Source organism: Schistocerca nitens, chromosome 6, assembly GCF_023898315.1.
Source record: "Schistocerca nitens isolate TAMUIC-IGC-003100 chromosome 6, iqSchNite1.1, whole genome shotgun sequence".
NCBI lineage: Eukaryota > Metazoa > Arthropoda > Insecta > Orthoptera > Acrididae > Schistocerca > Schistocerca nitens.
In genome coordinates this window covers 609,162,541-609,185,224 of record NC_064619.1, presented here as the reverse complement: position 1 = coordinate 609,185,224, position 22,684 = coordinate 609,162,541, and the positions used below count along the sequence as shown (strand labels likewise).

Below are 22,684 nucleotides of genomic sequence, written 5' to 3'. Positions count from 1 at the left end.
AGGACTCTCATGGATATGCTGGAGTACCTAGCAGAATACTGAAGTACTGTGCTGCACATGTTAGCTATGTATGTCGTTTTTCCTTTAAGAATGGTCCATTTCCTGAACGATTAAAAGTACTCAGTAGTAGAGTCCCTACATAAAAAGGGGGAGATTGAATCAATAATTAAATCACTGGAAACTAAGGACTCTCATGGATATGCTGGAGTACCTAGCAGAATACTAAAGTACTGTGCTGCACATGTTAGCTATGTATGTCGTTTTTCCTTTAAGAATGGTCCATTTCCTGAACGATTAAAAGTACTCAGTAGTAGAGTCCCTACATAAAAAGGGGGAGATTGAATCAATAATTAAATCACTGGAAACTAAGGACTCTCATGGATATGCTGGAGTACCTAGCAGAATACTAAAGTACTGTGCTGCACATGTTAGCTATGTATGTCGTTTTTCCTTTAAGAATGGTCCATTTCCTGAACGATTAAAAGTACTCAGTAGTAGAGTCCCTACATAAAAAGGGGGAGATTGAATCAATAATTAAATCACTGGAAACTAAGGACTCTCATGGATATGCTGGAGTACCTAGCAGAATACTAAAGTACTGTGCTGCACATGTTAGCTATGTATGTCGTTTTTCCTTTAAGAATGGTCCATTTCCTGAACGATTAAAAGTACTCAGTAGTAGAGTCCCTACATAAAAAGGGATAATGTAGACAATTTTAGACCTATTTCTATGCCATCTTTGTTTGCTAACGGTATTGAAAAGGCTATGGTATGTAAGGATAATTTATCAATTTATTTCACATAATTTGCTAAAAAATGTACAGTTTGTTTTAGAAGTGGTTTAACAACTGAAAATGATATACTCTCTTTTCTCCGTGAGGTACTGTATGGATTAAACAAAAGGTTTCGAACACTAGACATCTTTTTTTGATTTGACTGAGGCATTTGATTGTGTTGATCACAAAATATTGATCCAGAAAGTGGACATTATAGAATCCGTGAGGTACTGTATGGATTAAACAAAAGGTTTCGAACACTAGGCATCCTTTTTGATTTGACTAAGGCATTTGATTCTGTTGATCACAAAATATTGATCCAGAAATTGGACATTATAGAATACGGGGAGGAGCTCACAATTAGTTCACCTCGTACATTAATAACAGGCACCAAAAGGTCACTCCCCACAGTGCTGAGAATGACTATGATGTGGGGTCTGAGTGGGGCACAGTTAATAGGGGGGGCGGAGGGGGGGGGGGGGAGGTGCCACAGGGATCAATGCTGGGGCTATGCCTGTTCATTATTTATATAAATGATATGCTGCATAGTATTACAGGTGATTCTAAAATGTTTCTTTTTGTTGATGACACTAGCTTGATAGTAAAGGATGTCGAGTGCAATGCTGGCGCTGTTTCAAACAGTGCAGTTCAAGCAACAAGTTCAAGGCTTGTCAGAAATAATAAACTAACACTAAATTGCAGTAAGACTCAGTTTGTATAGTTTCTAACACACAATTCAACAAAACCTGACATTTTAATTTTACAGAATGGCATATGATTAGTAAAACTGAACAGTTCAAACTTCTAGTTGTTCAGATAGATAGTAAACTATCATGGAAAGCCCATGTTCACAATCTTGTTCAAAGACTTAATGCTGCCACTTTTACCATTCGAACGGTATCTGAAATAAGTGATATTCAACACTAAAAGTAGTCTACTTTCCTTATTTTCATTCACTTGTAACGTATGGTATTATATTTTGGGGTAATACTTCCTATTCTCAAGGATATTGTTGGCTCAGAAGTGGGCGGTTTGGGCAATAAGTGTTGTAAGTTCACAAACCTCTTGTCGACCCCTGACATTGGGCTCTCAATATATATATTCTTTCGTGTCAGTTTTTGGTAACAATAGCAACTTATTCCTAAGAATTTGCAGCTTTCACTTGGTTAATACTAGGCAGAAGTCCACTCAGCATTTGGATCACACTTCCTTGACTATTGTGCATAATGGCATGCAGTATACTGCCGCATCCATTTTCAATAAGCTACCACAAGAATTCAAAAATCTTAGCAGTAATCCACAAACATTCAAATCAAAACTGAAGAGTTTTCTGATGGGTCACTACTCCTCTTTTGTCGAGGACTTCCTTGAAATTTAAGCTGATTCCTGTGTTACATGGTTGATTACATTTACATAAACTTATGGCTTGTAATTTTTTTGGATTCATAAACATTTTAGTTTCTCTCTTATTACTTTTATGTTGTAATTTCATGTACTGACATGTTCAAAGAAATTGGAGATTTGCTCTCAATTTGGTCCTATGAAATTAGACATGTAAAATAAATAAATAAAAAATCCTTTTAACAAAAAATTCACAGCCTTTTCCTTATTGTTAAAAGCATTTGCAGTGCATATTTCTTTGTGCTAGAAAGGTTTTCGTGTTTTGATTCTGACTGGCACAATTATCATTGCTTGGACAACAGTTCCCAGTGACATTAACCAGCAAATCACGGATATACGTCTTCAGAAAAATAAGGTGATGCCAATCGCATACCACATTCTTCATATTGCATCTCCGCAAGATTGAGAATGTTAACTGAATTGGATTCCACTGTGACCCACACAAAACCAGTTTCTCTTAACCGGAATATATGGGGAAAAAACAACAATATTAATTCAGATTTATCTGCACTGTTAACATTTACTGATACTGTGAAAGGAACTGATAACAAATGAGTTGCATAGTCCACTAAATCTTAATTGTGAACAAGTGTATCAAAACTATCAACAGAAACTGAGTATCATTTTACAGATTATGATCAGAATATGTTGTGTATCTGTTTAATGATGTGCCATCAGACAAAACTGCACACCAAAAGTGTTGCCCAAGCACTGTCTGCTTCATCTCCACTAAGGATTTTTCCACACATCTGGTGGGCAATGAAATTGGCAACTTTCAATATTTTACATGTGCGCGTGCCCCCCCCCCCCCCCCCCACACTTGAATAATACATTTGTTTGAATTTCACACAAGGAAAAAAATTTCAGGGCAGATTTTGACTTGTCAGATAGGACCATTTTCTTGTCAGAGCATCTGTGTTCCCCTCCAAAGGAAGCCTTGATATCTTCTTGGCAGGGGGTCTGTAGAGGCCTATACTGAATACTTTTTCCCCCTTGAAAATTCAAACTCTCCTACACATACCAGCCATGCCATATATGCGAAATATAATGTATCATTCAAAAGATTAGACATGTTAAAACATTGGCATGACCAGATATTTGAAGATTGTGCAGAACATTTTGACCTTTCATGGGAAAAAACTTTTCAGTACAGGCCTCCGCAGATTTCCCAGTTAGATTACACGGTATTCCTCTCTAAACTTGACACTTTGGCTAGGCTCAGTTGTTAAGAAATACACGAGGTTGATTTTGTGTGGGGTAGAAGGGGCACTAGCCTGGAATGCAGTACCAGTTGCAGGTTGCCTATCTGACAGCTTCCAGGAGCAACAAAAATAAAGCAGACTGTTAGCATGAACTCTTTTTCAGTTAACAAATCACAAGTACACTGAAATACAACATCCTAACTAAGTACTAAAGAAAAATGAAACTGTATGAAAACAAATAAAATCTTTTCCCACTTCCGGCCTGAATTGGCTCTACTACTGCCATATGGATGGCACCAGAGGTCAGAAGTGCCAAAATGATTATATATCAAGCTTTCTTTTTTTAAAAAAACCTGTCAAGATGGCATTAATGTTCACAGGCAATGATTGGTAAAATTTAATGTGGAACATTCAAAGATGTGTCATATTTTTAGCCATGAAAAGTCTCTCAAAGTAAAAGTAGCATCTACTATGGCCTATAGTAAGCACTAAAATTTCTTCAGCTATTAAACTATTCACATTGGATCAACTGTAAATAGAAAAGCAGAAACTATAATGAAGAATCTACAACCTAAAATGCATCCTATCACTTTGACTTCAATTATACTTTCGTAAGATATACACTGTGATGTTGCACTAAAGTCTCTGTCATCTTACTATACTACCCAGGACTGTACAGACAACATACAGTAAGACAATCATCTGCAGCTTGTGAAATATTTCCTTTAAGCAAGAGTGCTAAAATATAGATAGTAGTTGCTGAGGGTAGCTACCAGATGTAATAACATAAGATGATGTACAGATGCTCGTGTTGAATCCATGAGCATTAGAAGTAGCATTCACTTCCACAGATCATACAACATGTAAGCCATTCTACTAAGTTGATTAACAGTTAAAAAGTTTGTTTCATTAACAGTATAATTATTTAATCATTTGCTGCATGTTTTGTGTTTATATTAAAATGGGATCATTCACATTCTGTAAAATAAAGCTTGTATGTACACTACTGGCAATTAAAATTGCTACACCAAGAAGAAATGCAGATGATAATCGGGTATTCATTGGACAAATATATTATACTAGAAATGACATGTGATTACATTTTCACGCAATTTGGGTGAATAGATACTGAGAAATCAGTACCCAGAACAACCACCTCTAGCTGTAATAACGGCCTTGATATGCCTGGGCATTGAGTCAAACAGAGCTTGGATGGCGTGTACAGGTACAGCTACCCATGCAGCTTCAACACGATACCATAGTTCATCAAGAGGAGTGACTATTGTGACGAGCCAGTTGCTCGGCCACCACTGACCAGACGTTTTCAATTGGTGAGAGATATGGAGAATGTGCTGGCCGGGGCAGCAGTCCAACATTTTCTGTATCCAGAAAGGCCCGTAAAGGACCTGCAACATTCGGTCGTGCATTATCCTGCTGAAATGTACGGTTTCGCAGGGATTGAATGAAAGGTAGAGCCACGGGTCATTACACATCTGAAATGAACGTCCACTGTTCAAAGTGCTGTCAATGCGAACAAGAGGTGTCCAAGACATGTACCCAATGGCACCCCATACCATCACGCCGGGTGATAGACCAGTATGGCGCTGACGAATACATGCTTCCAATGTGTGTCCACCGTGATGTCGCCAAACACGGATACGACCATCATGATGCTGTAAACAGAACCTGCATTCATCCGAAAAAATGACATTTTGTCATTCGTGCACCGAAGTTCGTCGTTGAGTACTGTAAACAGAACCTGCATTCATCCGAAAAAATGACATTTTGTCATTCGTGCACCGAAGTTCGTCGTTGAGTACACCATCGCAGGCACTCCTGTCTGTGATGCAGCGTCAAGGGTAACTGCAGCCATGGTCTCCGAGCTGATAGTCCATGCTGCTGCAAATGTCGTCGAACTGTTCGTGCAGATGGTTGTTGTCTTGCAAACGTCCCCCCATCAGTTGACTCATGGATCGAGACGAGGCTGCACGATCTGTTACAGCCATGCGGATAAGATGCCTGTCATCTTGACTGCTAGTGATATGAGGCCATTGGGATCCAGCACGGCGTTCCGTATTACCCTCATGAACCTACCGATCCCGTGTTATAGGATCTCGACCAACACGATCAGCAATGTCGCGATATGATAAACCGCAATCATGATAGGCTACAATCCGACCTTTATCAAAGTTGGGAATGTGACAGTACGCATTTCTCCTTACACAAGGTATCACAACAACGTTTCACCAGGCAACGTCAGTCAACTGCTGTTTGTGTATGAGGAATCGGTTGGAAATTTTCCTCATGTCAGCACGTTGTGTGAATGCTCTTAAAAGCTAATCATTTGCATATCACAGCATCTTCTTCCTGTCAGTTAAATTTCGCGTCTGTAGTACGTCATCTTCGTGGTGTAGCAATTTTAATGGTCAATAGTGTATTATGCTGAGCTAATAATTTCTTATGTACAAGTGCCCACAACCATTTTGTGGAACACTTATTATGCCTCTACTGCTTGTGATAACATTTTGTTTTGGTACAGATGATCTGAAGACAGTCTTGAAAGCGATAATTCTATTGTTAAAAAAGTACAGTTGTATATGCCAACACTAACTCTGTCCAGGATTGGATGCACAGAACATTTATCTTGTTGGTGTGATGTGAATCTATCTTGTAGCGTTTATTAACATTACATTACAATGGCATTTCATTTTTACCACACAGAAGAGACTCAATGGAAGAACTATTGCAATTATTGATCTGAACAACAGCCAAGATGAAGCCCTCGCCAACTCCAACTGTACTACCTGGTCTAAATCCACACTTCTCTATTCATCCCTTCACCCCCAGTATCTCCAGTGTCTTTTTCAGCCTTCCTTCTTCCCCTTTTCTACTTACATCTTACATTATTACCCAACTATCTCCTATCTACACCCACAGGTTTCATTTTTTATTTCATGTTGTTGTTGTGGTCTTCAGTCTAGAAAGTTGTGCCCCAAATTTCTCTTCTCCCCAATTCTATTCAATACCTCCTCATTAGTTATGTGATCTACCCATCTAATCTTCAGCATTCGTCTGCAGCACCACATTTCGAAAGCTTCTATTCTCTTCTTGTTTAAACTATTTATCGTCCATGTTTCACTTCCATACATGGCTACACTCCATACAAATACTTTCAGAAACGACTTCCTGACATTTAAATCTATACTCGATGTTAACAAATTTCTCTTCTTCAGAAACACTTTCCTTGCCATTGCCAGTCTACATTTTATATCCTCTCTACTTTGACCGTCATCAGTTATTTTGCTCCCCAAATAGCAAAACTCATTTACTACTTTAAGCGTCTCATTTCCTAATCTAATTCCCACAGCATCACTCGATTTAATTCGACTACATTCCATTATCCTCGTTTTGCTTTTGTTGATGTTTATCTTACATCCTCCTTCCAAGACACTGTCCATTCCGTTCAGCTACTATTCCAGGTCCTTTGCTGTCTCTGACAGAATTACAATGTCATCAGCAAAACCTCAAAGTTTTTGTTTCTTCTCCATGTATTTTAATACCTACTCCGAATTTTTCTTTTGTTTCCTTTACTGCTTGCTCAATATACAGATTGAATAACATCGGGGAGAGGCTACAACCCTGTCTCACTCCCTTTCCAACCACTGCTTCCCTGTCACGCCCCTCGACTCTTATAACTGCCATCCGGTTTCTGTACAAATTGTAAATAGCCTTTCACTCCCTGTATTTTACCCCTGCCACCTTCAGAATTTGAAAGAGTATTCCAGTCAACATTGTCAAAAGCTTTCTCTAAGTCTACAAATGCCTTTCCTTAATTTATTTTCTAACATAAGTCGTAGGGTCAGTATTTGTTCCAACATTTCTACAGAATCCAAACTGATCTTCCCTGAGGTCGGCTTCTACCAGTTTTTCCATTCGTCTGTAAAGAAGTTGTGCTAGTATTTTGCAGCTGTGGCTTATTAAACTGATAGTTTGGTAATTTTCACATCTGTCAACACTTGCTTTCTTTGGGATAGGAATTATTATATTCTTTTTGAAGTCTGATGGTATTTCGCCTGTCTCATACATCTTGCTCAATAGATGGTAGAATTTTGTTAGGCCTGGCTCTCCCACGGCTGTCAGTAGTTCTAATGGAATGTTGTCTACTCTTTCAGTGCTCTGTCAAACTCTTCACGCAGTATCATATCTCCTATTTCAACTTTGTCTACATTCTCTTCCATTTCTATAATATTGTCCTGAAGTACATCGCCCTTGGATAGACCTTCTATATACTCCTTCCACCTTTCTGCTTTCCCTTCTTTGCTTAGAACTGTGTTTCCATCTGAGCTCTTGATATTCATGCAAGTAGTTTTCTTTTCTCCAAAGGTCTCTTTAATTTTCCTGTAGGCAGTATATATCTTACCACTAGTGATATGCGCCTCTACAGCCTTACGTCTGTCCTCTAGCCATCCCCGCTTAGCCATTTTGCACTTCCTATCGATCTCATTTTTGAGACGTTTGTATTCCTTTTTGCCTCTTTCATTTACTGCATTTTTGTATTTTCTCCTTTCATCAATCAAATTCAATATATCTTCTGTTACTCAAGGATTTCTATCAGCCCTTGTCTTTTTACCTACTTGATCCTCTGCTACCTTCACTATTTCGTCTCTCAAAGCTACCCATTCTTCTTCTACTCTATTTCTTTCCCCATTCTTGTCAATCGTTCCCTAATGTTCTCCCTGAAGCTCTCTACAATCTCTGATTCTTTCAGTTTATCCAGGTTCCATCTTCTCAAATTCCAACCTTTTTGCATTTCTTCAGTTTTAATCTACAGTTCATAACCAATAGATTGTAGTCAGAGTCCACATCAGCACTGGAAATGTCTTACAATTTAAAACCTGGTTCCTGAATCTCTGTCTTACCATTAAATAATCTATCTGAGACCTTCCAGTATCTCCAGGCTTCTTCCATGTATACAATCTTCTTATATGATTCTTGAACCAAGTGTTAGCTATGTTTAAGTTATGCTCTGTGCATAATTCTACCAGGTGGCTTCTTCTTTCATTCCTTACTCCCATTCCATACTCACCTACTATGTTTCCTTCTCTTACTTTTCCTACTATCTGAATAATTTCTTTTATTTCATCATACATTTCATCAACATCTTCGTCATCTGCGGAGCTAGTTGGCATATAAACTTGTACTACTGTGGTAGGTGTGGGCTTCAAATCTATCTTGGCCACAATAATGTGTTCACTATGCTGTTTGTAGTAGCTTACCCGCATTCCTATTTTCCTATTTATTATTAAACCTACTCCTGCATTACCCCTATTTGGTTTTGTATTTATAACCCTGTATTCACCTGACCAGAAGTCTTGTTCCTCCTGCCACCGAACTCCACTAATTCCCACTATATCTAACTTTAACTTATCCATTTCCCTTTTTAAATTTTTTAACCTACCTGCCCAATTACGGGATGTGACATTTCACACTCCGATCCGTAAAACACGTTTTCTTTCTCCTGATAACAATATCCTCCTGAGTAGTCCCCACCCAGAGATCTGAATGGGGGACTATTTTACCTCCGGAATATTTTACCCAAGAGGACGCCATCATCATTTAACCATACAGTAAAGCTGCATGCCCTCAGGAAAAATGACGGCTGTCATTTCCCCTTGCTTTCAGCCGTTCGCAGTACCAGCATAGCAAGGCCGTTTTGGTTAGTGTTCCAAGGCCAGATCAGCCAATCATCCAGACTGTTGCCCCTGCAACTACTGAAAAGGCTGCTGCCCCTCTTCAGGAACCACATGTTTGTCTGGCCTCTCAACAGATACACCTCTGTTGTGGTTGCACCTACGGTATGGCTATCTGTATCGCTGAGGCACACAAGCCTCCCCACCAACAGCAAGGTCCATGGTTCATGGTTCTTTTTCTTCACATATTTCAATTTTCTCCATTTTATTTCCAAATCCTTCCAATTTTATCTTTTGTTTCAATTTAAACTTTTTCATTCCTTTTGTGGGATCTAAACAATTTAACCACTGTCACATCAAATTCTTTATGTACCTGATAATACCTGATAATCTACCTGATTCAAGTTGCTCAGTGATTCTTTTTTCTTTTCACCAATGGTGCTTTTAACTCCCCCGTCAATCCATAATTTCTCCCTTCTTCTGACGATGGAAGATTTTATTCAACAGTGGATATTTAAGACATAAAAATATCTTTCAGAGTAAATGTAAATATCAGTTTCTTAAAGAATTTTGAAAATGGTGTACCTTCACAAGAATTTCCCTGATCTCTGGACCCTCACGGTGTCCCAGAAGTGATATGTAGATGCCAAACTCGTAAAAATATGCACCAAACTTGTAGAGATCTACTACACAAGAATCTGCCTTGAGAATTTCCCTGAAACAAAATATTATGACAGTTACAAACAACACAATGACAGAGCAGACTACAAATAATAAGAATGAACCAACACATTCAAGTCATAACACAGTGCTAGTTTGGTAAATAGTGCTACATAGTAAAATCTGGAGAACTATGTGATACTTTACTAATGGGCTGTTGTGAAAGACAGCAAACACAACCACTATGTAATCAGTTTCTGGTAAATTTTAAACGGAAGTATCTGTCAACTTAGGATACTCCCACAAAAGCTCAGGTAGCGTTTTAACAAAACTTGAACATTTATTCAGTTTACAAAGTTCCAGAACTAATAACCACATTAACAAAAGTTCGCACTTCTCGTGTTTTTATGTGAAATACCAACTAAATAGAGTTCCCTCGCTGATTGGATAGTGGAGGTTCAGCTGTCTCAGCATAAAGGCTCCCCACGGGGCTGGTGTAAAAAGCTCCAGATGCTAAATGCAATCCATGGTGGTTGACAGAGTCTAGATGCCAAAGAATAGATGGCTGTTCAGAGGAGTAACCTATGCTTCCAATATCCAATTCAAGCACACTAAGGTGCGACACAGGCGGAGGACGACGACGACGACGACGACGACTCGGTCCGCTCCCTTGGAGGGACCACTCAGAACACGGAGTGTTGAGGGATCGCACATTGTGAGTCAAAAGATATGAAATGTGGGAAGACCAGCACAGTTTTCTGTCAAACGTAAGTCCCAAGAATTTGGGAATGTCAGCAAACGGAAGGTAGACAGGGCCTAGATGTAGGGATGGCGGATAAAACTCTGTATGACGCAAAAAATTTTAACAGATGGTCTTGCTGGGAGAAAATCTGAAGACGGTTTCGCTGTTCCATGAGTGGAAGCAATCGAGAGATCCTTGAAGATGTTGTTCAAGAAGGCTGGTCCATTGAGAGCTGTAGTAGATTGTAAAATCATCGACAAAGAGGGAGCCCGAGACATCGGGAAGGAGATAATCGATAATTGGATTTATGACCATGGCAAACAGTACAACACTTAGCACGAAGCCCTGGGGCATCTCATTTTCTTGGGTGAAAGTAAGAGAGTAGTGGTCATCCACACCTCAAATGCTTAAATGTGCGCTCTGTCATAAATTCAAGGATGAAAAGGGATAGCCGACCTCAAAAGCCCCAAGAGAACAGTGTGCTGAAGATGTCTGTCCTCCAACAGGTATAGTATGCCCTCTCCAGACCAAGCGTTATAGCTACCGTTTGGCATTTCCTGAGAAAACTGTTTATCATGTAAGTGGAGAGAGTAACAAGATGATCAACTGTGGAACAATGCTTTCGGAAACCGCATTTGGCAAGTGTTAAAAGGTTTAGGGACTCCAGCCACCAGCCTAAACGGCACTTTACCATACACTCCAAAACCTTACATACACTACTCATGAGAGAGATGGTGTGATAGCTAGAGGGGAGATGTTTATCTCTTTCCAGATTTCGGAACAGGAATGAAGATAGCATCCCGCCATCTTCTGAGAAAGGTACTGTAGGTCCAAATTCGATTATGAAGACGAAGGAGGTAACACAGACTACGGTATGATAAATGAAGCAACATTTGGATGTTGATGCTGTCTCGTCCTGGAGTAGAAGATGGAGAGTGTGTGTGTTGGAGTTCCTGCTTAGAAAAAAATGGTACTACAGCTTTCGCAATTTTGAGATGAGAAAGCAAGAGGTTGCACTTCCACTGCTCGTTTCCTCGGGAGAAAGGCTGGTGGGTAATTTGAAGCGCTCAAAATCTCAGCAAAGTGCTCACCCAATGAGTTAGAAATTGCGACCGGGTTCACTTAAGTACCTCGCATGATTGTTAACCCAGAGGTCAGGGAAAAACTAGACATGCCGGATAATTGTTGAATTCAACTCCAAACTACAGATGAGGGAGTGAAGGTGTTAAAGGAGCTGGTAAAGAAGTCCCAGCTTGCCTTCACCCTATCGCAGATGATGCAACGGCATCGTGCACATAACTGCTTACAGTGGGAACAGTTGGCCAACATAGGATGATGGCGAAAAACGCAAAGAGCACGCCTCCTCTCATGTATTGTGTCATGGCATGCCTCATTTCACCAAGGAACTGGGGGGGGGGGGGGGGGGTGTACCAGGTCAAAGGGGAGGTACAAGGTAGTGAATGTTCTGCAACTGTAAGGATAACTTCCGTAACATGAGTGACATGATCGTCAATGCTAGGAAACTGATGGATCAAATGCTGCTATAGAGGAGAAAAGTGCCCAATCTGCTTGAAACTACCAGTGTCTTGGGTGCATAGATGGCAGTTGTGGCTGTATTCGAAGGACATTCTAATATGTATCAGCAAGAGCAAACCATTCAAAGTGCTGAGCTAGCAGAACAGTACCAACCGAAAGGTCAAAATGAGAGTAGGTTGACGTGGAGGCATACAAAAAAGTAGGTTACCCTGTGTTGAGGCAAACAAGATCCGCTTGGTGGAAGAGAACGATCAATAGGGAGCCTCTCAGACAAGGACATGGAGATCCTCAAAGCAAGTAGTGGGCGTTCAAGTCCTCAACCAACAAATAGGGGGGTGGGAGCTGACCAAGGAGATGAAGGAGATGGGCTCTTGCCATTAGTGTGGGCGATGGAATGTAAATGGTACAGAGAGGTGTATCCAAAAAGGAAAAGACGTACAGTGGCAGCTTGGGAGGAACTGTTGAAGGGGCTTGGGTGATAATGGGTAGTATCATGAAGAAGAATCATAATCCCCCAAGTGTTGGAGTGGCATCAACAGAGGGGAGATCAAACCGGACTGACTGGAAATGAGGGAAGACAAAGCGATAATGCGGACATAGCTTTGTTTCCTACAAACACAAGACGACCAGGATCATAAGAGGATCGACAATTCATCCCGATTGGAGCGAATTCCGCAGATATTCCAATGGATAGACACAGGGTGGCCAGAAAAGGGAAAAATATCACCATGGTTGCCATCAACTCAACGACCGCTGAGAGTTGGCAGCCGACGGCATGGAAAGGCATTCAGCCAAAGGCAGAAGATCCTGATCCATGGATTGTTTGGGGACAGCTCCTGCCGCCAGTAATCGGCTGGTTGATCAGCTGCCAGCCGTGTGTCTCGGCGACACGGAAGACGGCCGAGGGTGGCTACCGCTGGGTGGCACTGTAGAAGACACATGCCGTGGCGGAGAAGGAGAGGAACTTCCTTATGAGCCTTCTTGGAAGCAGGACATTGAGATGGAAGAGGAGTTGATGGATGTGAGGCCTGGGTATGTAAAAAATCTTCACAATAGGTGCTTTTTTGGAAGTTCGGGTGTCCGATTTTGAGGTCTGTGATTTAGCAAAAGCTGATGAAGGTTGAGCCCTAGAGTGAGCTGGTGATAGTGGGGAGGTGGAACGGGTGATCTTTGAGATGGCCGATATGACGACCGCGGCACTAAAGATGAGATTGCAAGTCTGCGTGGCTACCTCCTTAGTAGAGTGAGGAAAGGCAGGGACAGTGCCTGTATTTACCCACTGGGAGCACAGTGGGCTTTCTACTGGCAAATAACTTACCTTTTCCTTCACTCGGATTTCCTGAATAATGCGTTCATCTCTAAAAATAGGGGAATATCTAGAGGAAGCAGCATGGTCGCCCATACAGTTGAAGAAACAAGTAGATGGAGGTGGGCAATCACTGTCATGGGCATCCCTCCTACAGGTAATGCATTTGGCCATATTGGAACACGACTGGCTGGTATGATTAAACAACTGGCACCGATAGAAACGTGTAGGGTTGGGGTTGTAAGGTCAAACTGAAATTATATCATATCCCACTTTAATGTTTGATGGAAGCTGAACTCTGTCAAATGTCAAGAAGTGAGTGCGTATCGCTACCAATTCCTTTTCAACCCTTTTCATGACTCGATGTACGGCCAGTACGCCCTGATCAGAAAGGTAATGTTGAATGTCCTCATCGGATAATCCATCAAGTGATCTTGTATAAACCATCCCGCGCGGTGAATTTCAGGTACGATGTGCTTCCACCCAGGCAAAGAAGGTGTGTAGCAGTGTAATTCGAAGCAAATTATGTTCCTGGAGTGCACCGTCTGTTTCTAACTACAAGGTGCCATTTCGTAACCAGGAACAAGACTTTACAAGACCTACAGTTGCATCAACATCCTTCTGAATAATGAAAGATTTGACTGTGAAGAAGTCTTGACCTTCACCAGATCGAGAAACAACTAGGAACTTTGGCACTCAAAGAAGAATTGTCCATGGCTGAGACTCATCTAGCTTCCTCTTGTGGGCAGAAATTGTAGAATTAGAAGAAACCATTGTGAAAGTATCCACCAGGATTACTGGCATCTCTGGCTGTGCTCTCCTTCCAAGTAGGGACCCTCTCTGAGGGCACTCCCGCCTTAGGTGATTGTCCACATCTCCGGTCACCCCTCCCGAGAAATGGCACATTCGGAAGGTACTAGCTCGGGTAATCATCGCTCCCTGGACGTGGCCTTTACCAAGGGGTACGTACATGTCCTACTTCTCTACCCAAGGCGGGGAATTACACGTTACCCCATCACCTGGTTACACATGGGAACATGTGGGTCAGCCTTTAGGCATGCACAGGGAGGAAAGAACGAGAAAGGGAGGAACAAAGAAAAGGAAAGAGAGAAGAATTGTGTGGTGTCACCGCTAGACACCACACTTGCTAGGTGGTAACTTAAATCGGCCGCGGTCCTGTAGTACATGTCGGACCCGCGTGTCGCCACTGTGTAATCGCAATCCTAGCGCCACCACATGGCAGGTCACAATACACGGACTAGACCTCGCCCCAGTTGTACGGACGACATAGCTTGCGACCAGACCTACCAAGTCTTCCTCTCAATTGCCGAGAGACTGATAGAATAGCCTTCAGCTTATTCCATAGCTACTACCTAGCAAGGCGCCATTTGTATCAGTGCTTATAGCTTACTACTATTCAAGAGATGTATTCCAACAAGAGAATAAAGTTAAGTATATTATTCCAGCTACGTACTGTTCTTCTTATTCATTAATAAGTCTCATGTTCCAGTACTTCACGCCCGTCTGCGTTAGTTTAGCGTGCACTTTCAGCCACTTCGATCTACAAGGTGTTGGCCCCGCTGCCGACACATCAAATTGTCAAATGCCGCAGCGGAGAAGAAGGTAAAGAAAAGAGTCCAGGAAAAGAGGACAAAGTAAGGATAGAGGATTTCCAGTAGAGAGATAAAAGAAGAGAAACCCCGTCTTACAGTCACAAGCGTCCATCTCTGGATGCAGGCACAAAACATATTCCCGAAGAGAGGAAGATGGGGAAGGGGTGGGGTGGGGTGGGGTGGGGTGGGGTGGGGTGGGGAGGGGAGGAAGGATTGGTTGGGGACAGAGTGGGATGTGGAAAGGGAAGGTATGCAGCCCGGAAAGGAATGAGAGCTGCACTAGCTTGGGGCCCCGTGCTCACCACGCATGTATCCACAAAAGAGTTTTGGACCCCATGAGGAGCTGAGGGAATGTAGCTGTCATTTACAAGTACAATGTTTTCGACTTCAGGTCATTTACGAGTGAAAATTTATTTTCTTGGGTATTACTTGCATTAAGTAACTAAGTACAGGGTTATTCTAAGTGATGAACCCATTTTCAAAACTTCGTATTTATACAAGTACAAATCCAAAATGAGCAAGTTTTATACTAATGAAAAGAGGAAGTTTCAAAGTTTTTTGTCATTATGTTTGATATAAATTTAATAATTTGTAATTAGGTTTTAATATTTATTTAATAATTAGAAATGTGATAAATTTTATAAGTGTTCAATGTGGCCACCATTGGCTGCACGGCAAACATTGATGCTGTAGCCAAACTTGCCTCAAACACACAAAAGTGTACTACGGTATATAGATAATTTTCACTTATGGACCGTCTGACAGCAACTAAATAAAACACAATTTTAGTGCCATACGCGTTGGGCAACAGAAACCAAAACATTGCATAAAAACAAGCGTTCAGTGCATAGTGCTGTGGAATGCGGAAAAAACAGCAAATCGGCGCTCATAGGAAGAAGAACAACACCAAAAACGCAACAGGAGCGTAATATGTAAGAAACTGTCTACGCAACCTGCCACTGATGATGCCTTGCAGAAAATAAAGGCGAAACGCGTATGGCACTAAAATTGTGTTTTATTCAGTTGCTGTCAGACGGTCCATAAGTGAAAATTATCTATATACCGTAGTATTACGCGCAACTGAGGAGGACAGGACCACAAAAAAAAACACAAAAGTGTATCTGCTGTTACTGAGTGCATGGCAGCATGGCTGTAGATCATTCAGAGTGGTTGGTAGAGGCGGAACTTAAACAGCTTCCTTCACATAACCCATAAGACATAATCGCAGGGTGTGAGATCAGGAGATCTCAGTGGCCAGAAGTGCAGAGACAAGTCCTCAAGAGCCCTGCGACCAATGCAGTGCTGAGGAAGGGAGTCATTCAAAACGCCTCGTACATCACGGTGCCAATGGGGTGGAGCTCCAGCCTGTTGGAAAATGAAGACCTGGGAATCTTCCATAACTTGAAGGAACAGCCATTGTTCCAACATGTCCAGGTATGTGATTCCCATTATAATGCTTTCGGTAAAGAAAAATGGTCCATGAACCTCTGTACAGTATACGGCACAGAACATGTTGATCTCTGGTAAGTCTCTTTAGTGTTGAAATGGCGAATGTGCATTTTCCAAACCCCATATGCGAACATTGTGTCTATTGACTTTTCGACTAAGGTAGAACGTCGCTAAAAATTTCATGCTGTAGGAATGCGTCATCCTCCATTATTGGTAGCACATAACCACAAAATGTGAGATGCTTTTCTTTTTCATTGGGGCTGAGAGCCTGCACAAAGCTGTAAGTGGTAGGGCTTGTACAGCAAATGCTGTCTCAGAACTTTCCATACAGTTGGTTGGGGTATTCCAAGTTCTTGACTGGCTCTATTGGGACTGCGCACAAAACTTTCTTGAATCTGTCGATCATCATCCTCTGACACATGCGGTAGGCCTGTGCTTTTTCCTTAAACTTTGAAACTTTCTCTTTTCATTGGTATAAAGCTTGTTCACTTTGGATCTGTACTTGAATGCATACGAATTTTTGAAAATGCGTTCATCATTTAGAATAACCCTGTAAATTGTGCTTCATCAAATAATACTAATAATAAAAGTTTTTTTTTTTTTAACAACTTGTGGGTCTAAATTAATAGGGACGAAGTGCTGAGCAGTTAGCAATGATTTATTGGGAAAAGTACAAATTCCAAACATAAGGTGACAGGCTGTATACCAAAATTACAAGCTTTGTATGAACAAAACCATGTAACTTTTTGGCGAAACACCTAATTTGTCTTCTGAACAAAAACTTGAAAATATTGCATACATTAAATCATGAAGTAGGATCATCAGTAGATATTAAAGTGGTTCCAGCAGGAGTTGATCATATCTCAGAAACTGTCAATACCAGGATTAAACTGTTTGTTTTCGACGAACCAACTCTTTTTTTTTTTTTACTGCAATAATAAGTTCCTTATAACAGATCCTTTACAGTGGTATGAAAATGAAGATTTCACCAATGATCTGCACCCAGTATGCTGTTACAGCTTCTCCACTGACAACATAATACTTTTATACTGGCATGTCCATCTCTCGTGACGTCTAGTCATCAATTCTGCATTACGTGGGGGTGGGGCAGATACTTTTGATCAGCCATGCTGAGACTGGTTTCAGTGACCATGAGGTAGTTGTAGCAATAATGATTTCCAAAATACAAAAGTTAATTAAAACAAGTAGAAATATTTACATGTTCAGTAAACTAAATAGAGAGGCAGTAGTGTCATATATCTCAAACAGGAACTCAAAACTTTTGTTTTTTGGCAGGAGTGTGTATATCAACTGCGGCTCAAGTGTAAAAGAGTAGTTGATTATGCACTGGATCAATTTGTATAGAGTGTTTATAAATAAATGGTGCAGTTTTAAAAATTAATACTAAATCAATTTATTATTTTATACGAGCAAACCTGACAGTACAAGCAGCACCAACTGTCCAAGGTTTTCATGGGCCACGCACTGTTCGTTTGTCATGCTTACTACGTAATTGTTTCCGAGACGGCATTGCGACAGAAAATGGTACTGTGTGGTTACAGTTCAACATGAGTTTCATGCATGGTTTAGGAAGGACCCACGCCCAGAATAACAAAGGTAGCTGACACCAACAGTTCATAGGAACCAGATGCCTTTGTATGTGGAAGAGTCCTCCTTGACCTCATGTGTCAGATGCAAATGTTGAAAGAGTGCACAAGGCATTTCACCACAGTCCTCGCAAGTCACTTAGTAAAGCAAACTGGGATTAGTGCATACCCTAACACCAGCAGACAAAGTGAAAAGGGATGACTTTCTTGAAGGACTGCAGTTCAAATGGAGGATGCTGGTTTTGTGTAAAGATTCATCTGCTGCAATGAAGCCACTTCCTGTATAAGTCACATGATGAACACACACAATGTCCATAGCTGGAAAGAGAACAAGCACATGCACTGGTAGAGCATCCCTGTGACTTTCGACAAATGATCATTTTCCATTCAGTGTCACACAAGAAAGTGCCAATTTATCTATGAACAACAAATGGTGATGGGTATCTCATTTTGAGACACGTTGGAAACCTGGCTGTTACCCGAGCCAGACACCAGTTATGAAGATTACATTTTGCAACTGGCAGTGCTCCACCCCAATTTCAGAGGAATGTACAAGAATTTCTCAATCGTGTTCACCACCGATGCTGGATTGGATGTACTGCAGCAGCAGACAACAACCTTCTCCCCTGGTCACCCCATTTGCCAGATTTAATACCCTGAGATTTCTTCCAATCAGAGCTTGAGAAAGTTTACATGCTGCCAATGCCCGTATCCCTTCAGGAAGTGTGTGGCTGGATAAATCACGCACTGCACACCAGAATGGAGAATATGCTACACTGAATATGAGAAGAGTTTGATTACTACGTGGATGTGTGACAGAGGTGAACATACTGAAGGATTGTGATTAATGCATCAAGAACTTGTTACAGTTGCCACTGCTTATGCTGTAAGGATTGTCTATATAAAGCACTAAATTGAATTATTTTTAGTTTTTAAAACCACACTGTTCATGTATAAACATCCTGTATATGGTGGAATAGATCATGATGGGAGGGACTCTCCATGATGTTTTTCTTTCGTATTCATTAGTGTTCTGACTGGTGAATGCAGCCCTCCCACCCTTTCCCATAAATTCCTCTCATGTCAACCTCTTCATCTTAGAGAAGCATGTACACCCTACATACACAATTATTAGTTGGATATTTTCCAATCTCTGTCTCTCCCATCAGTTTTTACCTTCTACAGCTTACCCTAGTACCATGGAAGTTATTCCCTGACATGTTAACACATCCCATCATCCTGTCCCTTCTTGTCAGTATTCTCCATATGTTGAAAAGAACATATGGAGAATCTCCAGTTCCATAGATAACCTCCTCATTTTTTATCTTACCACTCCACATAATTTTCAAAATGTTTCGATTCTCTTGTATTTGAGCTTTCCCAAAGTCCACATTTTACTACCACACAGTGCTCTGCTCCAAACACACATTTTTAGAAATTTTTTGCTACTAGTAAACCTTCTTTGATCAGCAATGCCCTCTTTGCCTCTGTTTTCTCTGTCCCCCTTGTTTTGTCTATCATGTGTTAGCTTTCTTCCAAAGTAGCAGAATACCGGTCTTTTTACAAAACATTATTGAGAAAATCTAACAATGAGAAACTCCAGGTAGGCATATGAACAATATTAGGAAAAGGATAGATTTCTACACACTATAGAGACGACACACTGAGTTGCATTTAGGCACAACAGAAAGACTATTACACATTTAATTTTCAGTCAAAGCCTTTTTCAGAAAAGAAAACACGCACACACACACGCGTGCAAGCAAGCACACGCCAAATATACTCCAGCTGACTGCAGTACGATTCTACTGATGCTAACGTACATTTAATGTGGGACCACAAGGGCAACGTAAGTGAAACTAGCACTCATACGGAAGTGTAAAGAGAGTTATTTTTTATTTGCTCCATTTGCGAGTGGAACAGGAATAAGAATGACTAGCAGTGGTACAAGGTACCCTCTGCCACGCACCGTATGGTGGCTTACGGAGTATGTAAGTACAAACATAAGTACTTATTAGACTGTTCATTCCATTTAACAGGTCCTGCAAACCTTCCTCTCTTTCACTTAGGACAGCAACAAGATCAGCAAAACTTATCATTGATAGCTTATACCTTGAATTTTAATCCCACATTTTTTTCATTTCTGCCACTGTACAGATTGAATGCCAATTGCAAAAGACTGCTTCCCTCCATTACAAGTATTTCAATCTGAGTGCTAGAATCTGAGCATTCCATTCTTAACATTCCCTCTTGGTTCTTATAGATATTGTGCATTGTCCATCTTTCCCTATAGCTTACTCCTATTTTTCTCAAAATTTCGAACATCTTGCACCACTTTACATTGTTAATCTTGTTTTACAGGTTGACAAATCATGTTAATGTTTCTTAATTTTCTTTGACAGTCTTTCTTCTATCATTAAGCCCAATGTCAGAACTGCATTTCCAGTGTCTTTACTGTTCCTGAAGTCAAAGTGATCATCACCCAACGGACCCTCAATTTTCTTTTCCATTCTTCTGTGTATTAGTCTTGTCAGCAACTTAGATGCATGAGCTGTTAAGTTGATTGTGAGATAGTTATCACACTTATCTGTCATTGCTATCTTCAGGATTGTGTTGATATTTTCAGCAAGTCTGATACTAATCTCCAGTTTCATAGATTCTGCACACCAACTTGAGTAGTCATTTGGTTCCCAGTTCCTCCAATGATTTTAGAAATTCAGAAGGAATGTTATCTACTTCGTCCCTCTTATTTGATCACAATTCTTCCACATCTCTGTTAAACTCTGACTCTAATATCGGATCCCCTAAGTCTTCCATATTGATTCCCTATTTCTTCTTCTATCATGTCATCACACTTTAGCATCATTCTCACAATGAGCTAGATACTTTTAAATTGCTATAAAGTGACCCCAAAGCCATGTTTGGGTTGCTTATTAAGCTTACTGGAAGCAATCATACTTGTACAGTAATTGAATTGTGTACCTGAGTAATTGAAATATGAAGAAAAGAAATTGAAAAGGTAAGTTTGTACCAAAGGTCAATCATGACACAGCTGCTTAAATGTAAATGCACAGTAATCCATTAACTCATATGAACAAGCAAAATTAAGTTCAACTGTAAGGATACTGAGAGTAGAAGTCATTGATGGAACTCACTCCAACATAAGAAAAAACATGTCTGCAACAACAGTATTGGATGGCATATACACTACTTTTTCAAAGCAAATATGACCATTATTCCAAAATAGGCAGCAAAGTTAGGTTACTGGCAGCACTGGATTTTTGACCGCACAGCAATTCTGACTGTTTGTAATTTTATAATTATTTCTATGCATGCCAGAACTGACTTTTTTCCTTGTTTTTTTATTCTTATCATAAACTGAAACTAGCAAAAAAATTGTGATGAGAGACAGCTGTACCATTTACAATGTGTGTTCAATCATCGATCATAACAGTGGCTCATATTTTGCTATTACTTTGCTTCTATCATTATTACTAATTGTTGCTATCACCACAATCATTTGACTCTTTTTGCTGAGTATTAATAAAGGTAAATAAATAATCACAATTCAATTTACACTGAGCTATCTCCTTCCTACAACAAATAACCCATTTTTGATTTAAAAGACACCTGACTTATAACTTCAACCTGCATAACACTTCATAACGAATGTTGCTATCCAAGAAAACAGGGCATACTGCTGTACCCCATTCTCATCATATAAATGTTACTGAGCTAGGAATGCAACAACTGTGTTCCCACCACATGCGATTCCTTGAGCAGGATACCTGCCTGAGAACCAAAGAAATCACCCTTAAAACATAGGACTGAACCAGGGGATCTGAGATAATTTTAATTTGTTTCTGGGATTTATTCTAACCAGCACAAAACTGTGTGTATCTGAATAAACTGCGTCATACCTGTATGCTTCCTTATACACTTTTGGAATGTCCACTGATACAATCTTCTGTCTTTGATGGCCAAGGGCACGTGCCAACCAATATGGTAGTTCCATATTAGTACCAGCATTAATATGCTCACTTTCGGAACCCTGATCGAGGAAACCTAGTAAATAAAACAATTTGCTTAATTATCTTGTTGCATTAATTACTGTTTTTTTTTTTTTCGTGTTAAGTGTACTCCAGACTGGAAACAACTCATCAGACTCATTTCACTTTTATGAGTAATGTATTTCAGGTGGTTATGTTGCTGTTGCTATGGTCTTTAGTCTCAAGATCGGTTGATTCAGCTCTCCACATGAGGCAATTAACACTTATTATAGTGCTTCAGCAATACATCTGTCTTCTTCATATGCACTGAGTGTAGTATCCAATTATCTGCTGATTATACCAGTTACTACCCACAGTTCAACATGGAAATTACTGATTATCTTGTTCAACCGCACTAAAGTTATTTGAAAGCAATTCTTTTCTGTAACAATATAGTCGTACATATGAATTAACAAGCATATTAGTTGATTACCTCTCAGTAGTAGGATGACATTTCTCCCATAATATGAGACAATATGTAATTCTCAAGCAATCACGGGTTGGTTTCAGTAAATTTTAATCGAAAGATGTAGTTGTAACATTTATAGTTATGCCAACGATAATGTTTACTCATAAAAGGAAACAGCGTCTGGTGCGAAAATTTCGCAATCTGCAGTATACCTACGATGGGGAAAAAACTAAATATTATAAGG

At 40.3% G+C, this 22,684-nt stretch overlaps 1 protein-coding gene across 1 annotated transcript in view; it reads right to left on the bottom strand.

Moving 5' to 3' along the window:
- Positions 1-22,684, bottom strand: part of LOC126262987 (DNA replication complex GINS protein PSF3) — a 50,073-nt gene that overhangs the window by 26,976 nt on the left and 413 nt on the right. Inside the window, exons 2-3 of the mRNA XM_049959941.1 lie at positions 21,903-22,047; positions 9,655-9,784 (exon numbers count right to left, since the gene is read on the bottom strand). Of these exons, the coding sequence (XP_049815898.1) occupies positions 9,655-9,784; positions 21,903-22,047 (275 nt within the window). The remainder of the gene's footprint in view (positions 1-9,654; positions 9,785-21,902; positions 22,048-22,684) is intronic.